The sequence below is a fragment of the Pleurodeles waltl genome, chromosome 10 (genome assembly GCF_031143425.1).
Source record: "Pleurodeles waltl isolate 20211129_DDA chromosome 10, aPleWal1.hap1.20221129, whole genome shotgun sequence".
Lineage (NCBI taxonomy): Eukaryota > Metazoa > Chordata > Amphibia > Caudata > Salamandridae > Pleurodeles > Pleurodeles waltl.
The window spans coordinates 652,547,343-652,557,745 of NC_090449.1; the positions used below are offsets into that span (position 1 = coordinate 652,547,343).

The 10,403-nt window shown below is 41.2% G+C and overlaps 1 protein-coding gene across 1 annotated transcript in view; it reads left to right on the plus strand.

Annotated features, from left to right (window-relative positions):
- Window positions 1-9,360, plus strand: part of RBM33 (RNA binding motif protein 33) — a 739,069-nt gene extending 729,709 nt beyond the window's left edge. Inside the window, exon 19 of the mRNA XM_069211143.1 lies at window positions 9,000-9,360. Within this exon, the coding sequence (XP_069067244.1) occupies window positions 9,000-9,048 (49 nt within the window). The 3' untranslated portion in view covers window positions 9,049-9,360. The remainder of the gene's footprint in view (window positions 1-8,999) is intronic.
- The last annotated feature ends 1,043 nt before the right edge of the window (window positions 9,361-10,403 follow it).

Sequence of the window (10,403 nt, forward strand, 5' to 3'; positions counted from 1 at the left end):
ACCTGCCTCCTTGGATGGTATTGCTTGGGTATCTATTCTAAGGTAAGGAATCTGCAACTAGAAGTCTTCATCAGATGAACAAGTTACTTATCTTTGGTAACAAATTATCTGGTAGAGAGATATTCTAGTTGCAGATTTCTTAAGGACTCACCCATCCTCCCCACTCTGCAAACTGATTTCTAGGGCCAGGGACTTCCTCTTTTTAGGGCCCAAGTTCTGGCACACCAGGATCTGTGTTTTTCATGGCTCCGCGCTTCTGGTGTGCAAAGTCATAAAAAGAAACTGACATATATAAGACTGCAACATCATCGCGGCGACCACAATGCCAACAAAGGACTCCGAGTCGGGCGACGCCACCTGATGGCAAGCAAGGGTACTGCTCGTAGAAAAATCTCTGGCTCAAGTCTGACGCCTGGGGGAAATTGGAAGGTATGGAATCTGCAACTAGAATATGTCTCTACCAGATAATTTGTTACTGAAGGTAAGTAACTTGTTCATGTGGCTCTTTCTTTAATGTAATGATGAATTTCGATATCAAAAGCGCCAGAATAACCCTATTTAATCTTTGACTCTTCCCTCTATTCACAACATCTTTGACCTTTGTGCTTCCATACACAACAATACAATTTTGCCACCACAGCTTTTTGTTTTGGTGTCCTGAAACATTGTGTTGTGGGGTATATTTGAACACAGTGGGCCATAATTGTAAACTGTGTTTTGTAGTACATAAAGCAGAACTACTCAAGTATTACACAATGCAACTCACAAACCTATAGCCAGAAACCTTTTTCCTATCTTTTCTGTGCAGAGATTTCTGCCAAGGTGGTATAGATATCTGCTTCAGTGGCAGAGATCTTCACACAAATAGATACATGATTTCATGGTAAATATGGGAGAGACCAGTTGATGGTGGAAAAATGGGAAATTGCTACTTAGGCCCTCATTACAAGTGGCCCACTGTTTGAGCAAGTATTTATCAGTCTCTGCAACATCTGACTCCGAAGGGATTTTGAACCCGAACAATTTGAATAAAATACAATTTTGGCACTGAAATCACTATGAAATACACTTTCTCTAGTTATAATTGAGCATTTTTTTACCCCAATAAATTTCACCAGGTTTGACTGCTGTGATATGACCACTTCATTTTCAAGGTGAGACTGAGGCTCAGCAATTAGCAAAATGACCACCTCATATTGGTCAAACAACGATTCTCACACATGAGATGAGCAACCCCAACTTGTAGTTCATATCTCAAATAACTGGAAGCCTCAACAGAATTATCAGAAAAAACTTTCCTGTAATGCCATAATGTTGAAATTGACTTAGGAAGTGTGTAAAGGGAGAACAGTTGAAATTGCCGTGCACCTGTCCTGAGGTATTCAAATTGTTGAATGGTCATACACAGGAAACAAAGAAACCAAAGGCGCTGAATGTAGCATAACAAATCAGAACTACGGGAGCATGAAGTACACCACAAGTCAAAGAACTGTTCATTCTCCAGGAGTAGGAGATTTCGGAAACATGTCCTGATCATCTAACCAAGGAATCATTGTACTAGGGTTTGGAGGAGCGTACTACAGTGCTTGTCAGGGCCAAAACTTGGTACACCTTGATGCAGCTAATTGGTGACGACGTGGTCCTCAGTTCCCCAGTTGGCTTACAGTGACCGCAACCACAGTTTTGAGCAATTGTTTGTGTCCTAAAAGGCAAAAAGATTAACATCAGTTAGTAGTAGAGAAACACTGCTACAATTGTTTTAACACAGATTTAAACGCTCTGTTTGGATGAAAATATCCCATTGTAAGAAAACAGATCTGATTGCAGAGGCCTCTAACTTTTCCCCCCCATTTTTCACTTTTTGCTGGTGTTTTCCAGACTCTGATGGTGCCCTGGGTACTGCTAACCAATCCCAGGGCCTGTGCTTTGTGTAAAATGAGTATGCAACTTAAACTGGTTGTAATTGGTTATGTCAACCTACCTATAAGTCCCTAGTATATGGTAGGGCATGTAGGTTTAGGGACCCGAGCAAAGGTAGTGCACCCCTAGGTGCACTGCAGAGGTGCACACAGTCCTTTTAAAGGCAGGCCTACCTTGCTGGCTGCCTTTGAAGTACAGTTATATGCAAAATCGACTTTGGAATTAAAAGTACTTCCAAAGTCTAAAACTACCTTTTGTTTTTTACATGTCACCCATAAGGTGTGTCCTAAGTGCCTCCCGGGTTGGGTGCCATGTAACTATAAGCAGGGACCTTATAAAATTGTTTTATAAGCCCTGGTGAGGTAAAATAGTCAAATTAGTTTTTTCCTCACTGTAGTGAATAGGCTTCACAGGCTAAAATAGGGAGACTTTATTTTAATTAATAAAGTACCCAAAGGAGCACGATATGAGAAGTTTGGTCTCAAATGATTATTCAAAATGTAATAATTCCCACAACGTGCCATTGTTGGATTTACTATAACCAGGGAAATAGTTTTAAACTCTTCCTATAAGTTACCAGTTTCAACTTTGTAGTGCCCTTCTCTGGTTGGCCAACCTCTGGCAGCCTGGCCAGGCTGCCTTGATGAGGTGTGAAGTGGCCTGGGCTGACACACAAGAAGTGCCTGGGGGAGGAGATCTGCCTCAGCAGATGGTGGGAGAGCAGCCTAACTGGTCTTCAAAGAAGGGAAGTACATTTGGAGCAGCTCAGGCTCTCCCTCATTTCCTGATACCCCAGACAATTAGGTGCCTTCTTGATTAGATTAGGAGAGAGCAGGAAAAGGGTTTGTTTAGGATTTTTAGCCACACCAGTGGGTGGGATCAGCCAGACCTAACCACAAAATTCAGTTTCTGCCATTTTGGATTTTTAAGGAATGTTGCTCCCTGCAATTGCTTTTTGCTACACTTCCCAGGAAGTGGTCATCCAAGGGGGTAGTGGCCTGTCTGTGTTTGGACAGTCTGCCCCCCCAGCTTTTCACCCTAGGAGCAAGGATAAATATGGCTTAGCAGCACCCAGACCTCAGATCCCTACAAGGAATATCATCAGAAGAAGGACTGCCCTGCTGGACCCCTGACCTGCTCCTGGACACCGCACTCTGAAGGACTGCACCAGCTGCACACTTGGGCTTTACCATTAAAAGGGCTTTGAATGTCTTCAACTGGTTCAAGAAGAAACTCACTGCTTGCTACAGGTGAAAAATAGGCAACCAAAGTCCCATGCACCAAAACCTGAAGGAACTGACCAGTTGACTAGAGGTCATTTTTGGATTTGAACAGGTGCATTCTGGGAGTTGGAGTTCTAGCCCTCAAGGAGTAAATCAGAGCTTCTGGAACCGTGGGTGAGCTGTGGTCTCCTAGAGGACCTTCAAAGACCTTTTTGAAGAAGATCCAGACATTTGGAGAGTTAAAGCTCCATAAAGGAACCGACCCGCCATTGAGAGTCTAGCGGGCATATGTCTACTACGACCCGGACTGACTTGCAGGTTCGTCCTGCTGAGAAGCTCCAGAGGCCCAGACTTCAAGGATTTCACCAGGGGCTGATGTTGATTCAAAATGGGCTTGCTGAAGAGGGTTGTCCAACGTCGGAGAGAAAAAGCTCCAAAAAAGTGACAAAATCTATAGGTAAAAAAATTGACCGGGACTTCCCACGCAGCATATCCGGGGAGAACTCCAGGGACGTTGGATCAAGATTCAGCTTTGGCCCGGAGGAAGATTTTCGTCCTGAAAAATTGCCTAAGTTGGAATGTACAATTCTTCACTGAGGTCATCTGCAACGCATATCCGAAGAGGGCTCATTGGAGGTCAGATCGGATTGGTGACTTTGTCCCGCTGAAGAAAATCTTCAAGAAAAATATTAAGTCTGAAGGTAAACTTTTGACCGAGGCCTCCCGCCTGCTGTAGCCGAGCAGGGCTACATTGCAGTCGGCTTCAAACTTGAACTTTGCCTTGGTCAGGTGTAACTAAATGACGAGATTGGCACTTTTAGTTTCCATGCGCTAGAAAACATTAATTCCTTAAAAATTCATATCTCAGGTTCCTCTTATCCGATTTTAATCGCATTGTTGTCATTTTACAGATAAAAATATAATCTATTATTATAAATTTGTGTTGGATTTTTCTTGTTTTTTACTGATTTGTGATTTAAAAAAAATGCTTTACACACCTGTCCCCTAAGTTGAGCCTTGTCGCACATTGCCAAGCTACCAAGGGTTGAGCTGGGTTTAATTTATTGAGACCTAACTGGACCTAAGTGGAGGTTAGTGGCCTATTGCTAAGTGTAGGTACTTACCTGCTCTCACCAGTAATCCACTTTCCAACACCCTTGCATGTTGCATTGTTTTTGTCCTCTGCCCTTGTGCCAGACTGGAAGTATTTGGTGTAATGGTTTTCCGATTTTGGCCCCTGCCTAATGCTAACCTAGCCTGCATGTCATGGCCTATGTTGCCTGCAACTTAAAAATGGTTTTGAACCTGTCCTAGACCAAGAGGGACACTCCAAGCAGACCTGCTGTAGTGAAAAGAGGTCTGCTTTCCTTGTCTGTGTTTTATAGTGATTATATTAAGGCTTTTTTTTACCTGTGTCATGTGAATCGGAGACTTCTTGCCCGATCACCTAAAGACATTCTGCTAATGGTGAATCTGAAATCCTTGTGTCAAGCACCAGTGAGCCTGGATGTGTGCATATAAACTAGTGAATTTCAGTTTGCATTGAATGTGTCTGACTGAACCAGAGGCACACAAGTTTGTGGGTTCAATTTTGCAAGCCCCCTTTTTGGAAGCCACTGACCCAGGCCAGCTTTCCCAGATGCTCAAATTCTTTCTCCTGGTGGACTACAGATGCAACACCTGAGCAGGAGTGAGGGGTGCTGTACACTTTATCCTACCACCAGTGAACCCACCGACCTGCGGGAGGCCAGTAGTGGCTCTGTGCCTCCAAGGCAAAGGAACGGTTGAAAAAATATACTAGCTCCGCCTGTGTAAATGAAATTCTAAGAGATTTAATGGAGTGCTGCACCTGAGCTGTTGACACCAGTGCCCACAACTCCATAAGGTGGAGGGAGAAAGGTAGAAGTAGGTGCCAAGCTGAGGCCCCACCTTGAGACACATGGGACTTCCACCTGAGTATCTAGTACTTTGTATGTTATTGTAGTGTGTAGTTAGATGCCTTTACATACATTATATTCCCTGACTTTTCAAAAGAGAAGCACGTGGCAGGGCAATTTTTATTGTACTACTGGTGTGGTTTTAAACGTAGAGTCTGTGCCACTACACTAACAGCCCTGATAAGCCTGTGAATACTTGTCATCTCGATCACCAAGTCAAGTGATGAACTGTTTAATACTTGGCCCAGTTTGCAGAGCCTTAATAGGATAAATCCCTGGAACAGTAGAAGAAAAAAACTCACCACTGACCGATGTGGTCCAGTAGCCCATGCCTTTTCCCTGTGGCCTCCTTATAGGAGTCTGACAAACACTTTTAGGAATACAGCTACCATTCGTGACAGTCTGGCAATGCATTGTGCACCACTAACAGCCTTTGTTGCTCCTCTGGGTGGGGAAAGACAGTCTCTCTCTCTCTCTCTTTTCTTGTTCTCTTTCTCTCTCCTCTCCCTACCCCCCCCCCCCCCCAACTCCCCCTCACTTTCACTGGGAATAGGGGAATCCCACAAGACACCATAAATGTGTAAGTGGGAAAAGCAGGTCTCTAAGCAGAGGATCCAACCACCAGGACAGTTTTTCCTTGCTCCAGGGGAAATATGAAGTATGTCCTCAGCACCAGGAATCATTTATTTTGTTTAATGGCCCAAAATAAAGTGGAGTAGGAAGCTCTGAATCATTCCACAAGGTACGCCTCCTACTGCCTTATACCCAACACTTGCTGTCCTGGTATCGTGGGAAACATACCTGGGGCCATTAGCCTCTGATCTTTCTCACTGTGGAAAAATAAAGTCCCTATTCGATAATGATAAAAATAGATATAATGTGAACAGGGCACGGTAGCCCTAGGGCTGCCTCTTTCCAGCTTTCATCATATTTAAGCTTTGGGTGCTCTGGTGGAAGAGATCCAAGGACATTATACTTCCTTGCAGCCTCCTTCAGAAACATAAAATGACCCCTTGGGAACAGGGATACTTTTTTTTTTTATCTAATGGAAAAATAACACAGAACAGATGACTGAGCACTCAGATGTAAGATGTGATTTTTCCTGCTTTCTTTGCCCCATCTGCATTTCCACCCCCCTGACATACAGATTTGAAGGTATTGCATTGTGATTTTCCATCCTCTGATATGAAATGCCCAGGCACATTAGGGTTTATTCTATGAAAAACAATATAATATAAAATGATTGGGTATCAAGTCTTCTAGGCATGTAGCATTCACCAGGAAGAGGTTAACTCATTTTCTGGGTGAGACTGGCTCGGCATCTGCCCTTCTCTTAGATGTTCATTCACTTTGAATCACTGTTTTGTTCAGATTCCAAGGAATTGAGGTGCCTTTTATATGAGTTGAGAACTATGACCATTTGCTGTCCCATGTCAGTTGTGACACATGCTTATATCATGATCTACAAAATACTAGCAGGCTGGGTACATTTCCGAAGGATGACCTGACATATCCTACTACATATTCAGGGGGGGAATTTAACTTACTTGTGGTGATTATTAGAAAGGCAGTAGGTACAATAGAATTAACGTTGGCCTTCACTTTTCTGGAAGTCAGTCCCCTACAGAAATACTGTATCCTGCTACAGCAATGGAGCCTTTGTTGCTTTTCAGTGAGACTTTATTCATCCAAGTGCCCACAGGTTGAGAGGAGTTGTGCGATGTTCATGCTTTGAGTAGATAGATTGCTGCTCTCTGCCACTCACTTCCCTTTGGTTGGCCTACCTTGCTTGAGGGAGGTTGGGTGATCCCAATTTCTTTGACCAAATTGCAGCTGAATGCCTTCATATCTGTCCTTCTAAATAGGAAGGTTAACTGATTGGGTTCTGTGGGATTTAAGGTGTTTCGCTCATAGTGCAAATGCATGTTGGAGACTTTGTAGAGCTTATCATGACTCACTCAAGCTGTACAAAGTAATTGGACACCTGGAGAAACCATCTGATGCATGTGGAGAGACACTGGCAGAAAAGGAAAACAGTATGGCCTCATGGAGAGGAAGAGTTGCATACATTTGGAGTTTCCTCCGATACAGCGAGAACTAAAAGTTTCACCTTGACAGGGAGAGCCAACAGCTCTTAAGGATACTGCCCCTATTATGTTGAGGTTTTCCTGTTGTATTGGGAAGCATAAGTAGCTGAAAGTGTTTTGTCAGCTGCCCACGAGTAAAGTCCTGAAGAAGTAGATCTTCGGTACACCAAAACACGTGTTGGCTGTCTTTTGAAAAGGAGGCTTCTCAAATGTGAAGAACCTTTAACACAGCGTTTTCATATTTCACACAAAAGTATTTGATAAAAATTAAGGACAGTTGGATAGTGATGTTCTACGAGACCTTTCTAGAGTGTTTGTATTTTTTTAATTATTTAGCACTGTGGTTTTTAAAAAAATATATAAATGGTACAAAGCTCTGGAAAATGTGCTCATGTTAGCTGTTATTTCTTGACTACTGAGATATTATCGCAGACCAAGGCTCTCCTCTACAAAGGTACCTTAGGGTCAATTGTATTTTTCCTGCCCTTACAGTTAAATCTTCTTATAGCCAGTCCTTCCCAGAATGGTGGTGGTTATGATCAGAGACTATTGCCTTGGTTTTCCCCATTTCCTCTGCGTATTACTCTCTCATATTTATTCCATAAATTGTCGGGGCTCCTTAATTGCTCTGTTTCTTTGCATCTAGTAACCTCTAGCAAGTCTGTGGCTGCCACCAAAAGGTAATTATTGTTTTTGATTTTTTTTTCCTGTATCCTTTCTCAGAATGAACATTTAAAGATGAGTAATCTACCAGAAGATAGATTAACCACAATAGAGGGCATAACAATAGTTTAATTTACTCATTTGTCCCATGATTGGGCATTTAGTATTGCTGCGTTCAGAATAATCTCCAAGCCACTCAAACCCAAGTGAAGCTTATTAAAGCAGTTTTCCCCCTTAGTTAGAAATGTGTATCATCAGCGGTACTTAAACATTGTTGTAGATCTTAGGAAAACCTCTATTTGAATTTCTCGTATTTAAATTTCTTAACTTCGAAGAAAATATTTTTGGTAATCTCCTTGATCAGGAGGGTTTATTATACACATCTTTCTGCTTTCTAATTGTGCAGGCGTTTCCAAAAAGTCCTGCTCATGTGCTTCATCTGCTTTATTCCAAAGTTTCTTTATTCCTTCCTACATCTCATTTTCGTCTTTGTGACAAATGTTTTAGAATTTCTACGTGAAAGGTTGTCCCAGTTTTCCACTTTTGCAGAATTAATTCAACACCCGAGTTTTGTTAGTCTTCAAGCCAATCAGGCTTTAGTTACTCAATTGTTTCCTTCTTATTTTAATTTTAGGAGATCCAAAGAGGTGCTCAACCCTGAAAGGGTTCCATGCTCATTCCTACCTTGGTTAGGTGGCTTTCTGCTCATGAGTGCATTTCCTAATAAGGGGGAGTAGCCGAGTTCAATATTCTGAGCAATATGTAATTTATATTTCCTCTCACATTCTAGTGTATCTTTCAAGATTTGTTTCATCAATACTTAGTTGAGTTGTAACTACTATACTTTTATTAGGCTCTTTTGTTACCCAGCAGACAGTGTGGAAGATACGCAGCCTAAGAGGACAGGGCCAAAAGTTCTGGAGACAAGTGTAGTCAATCCTCTGTGTGGCGTTGTTAAAAATGTAGGACCAGTGTGGTTTCTTTTTTTTTACTGTACATGCAGTCAGAAGCACAAAAATGGTGTGAAATTGTAGATGAAATTGATATGTTGCCGTTCTGAGTCATTACATTTCAGTGTATTGTAATACTTAATTTGTACAAGCTGTCAAGTATTGGCTTTCATGCTACATCCATATTCATTGTTAAAACTTTCCATTTTTGTTTTACAGGCACATGATAGATTTGTCTCACATTAATGTTCTGCTCTTGGCTGAATAATGTTTTCTGGACTCCACTGACTATATAGTCCGCAAGTACATTATAACTAAAGAAGAATGAAAGTGAACAACCCGATATGGCCTGAGATTTCTGGTCTACTGCATAGACCTAGAATCTTTGAAACCACTTGAAGCAGCAGAACATGTATCTTGAGCTGAACTGAAAACTGAGCATTGGAATCTCGGATTATTTTTGCAGCAATTTGGGACTACATGTCTTCAATGCATATAGTGCATTATGACACCTTCGAGATACATACTGTGTGATCACAGTGCAGTAAACTGTGAACAGAGGATTTGCATCGCCAAATGCAACAAAAAAAAATATTCATAGTAAGAATAATTGATAATGGTTGCTCTTTTATCTTCATTCCAGGATTTTTATCTAGATGCCAAAGTGTTTCTGAACTTCACTACGTAGTTACAAGATAGGTTTCTAATTTTGGATTTAGCCATGTGCGGAGTTATCCCAGTAGTAGTAGTAGTAGCAGCAGCAGCAGCAGCCATCCTCCCCATGGCAAAGGATAAGCCCTAGTTACCAAACTATTTAACATTATAAATATATGCAAGAAAACGTTTGAGAGACCTTGCTTGCCTTCAGTATTCAATTTATTGCCTTAACTTGACTCCTGTAGAGACACTTCAAGTTGGTCTGGTTTTCAAAAGCCTATTCTTTGTATTTGCTTTTATAATTGTGTTTAAATGTAAAAAAGGTAAAATATAATTTTCTCTTTAAACTTGTTGATATACTGAGAGTAATGCCAGCTGTTTAAATATTTCTTATGTACTGAATTTACAGCAAAGTCTGTTATTCTAGTGCATAATAGAGGCAGGGGTGGCCTTGTTGATATGTCTACTAGCAGGGTAGCCCCTTTGTTTTGGACACATTTTTTATTTATTAAATTGGTTGAAAAAACATAATGAACATAACTGTGAGATACACTAATTATGGTGTTTAATTGGAACAAAGTAATTATGTGAATATTTTCTTACATGTGGTCAAGAAACAGGTGTGCAGTCTTTACACCTATGTCCTAGATTTATATTTCAGGTCAGTTTTTAATCTGCCATAGAATTTGATAGACTTTCTACTCTTAGTACCATTATGTTTTAACTACTCATTTGTTTTGTGAAACCCATAGTAACCTGGTTAATGCTTAGATTTCTACTTCTCTGTTCATGTAAACAGTCGGACAGTATTTTAGAGGGCACGTTTTTGTGTCTGCCCCAGTGAAATTGTTAAAAGGAGAATGTTCAATTTAGATTCCTTTTCAATTTTGGGATATTCTACTGCTGCTCCTGTGTGGTAAAGGTGTGTTAGAGGAGTGCTTAATCATATTTCACATATCACATATT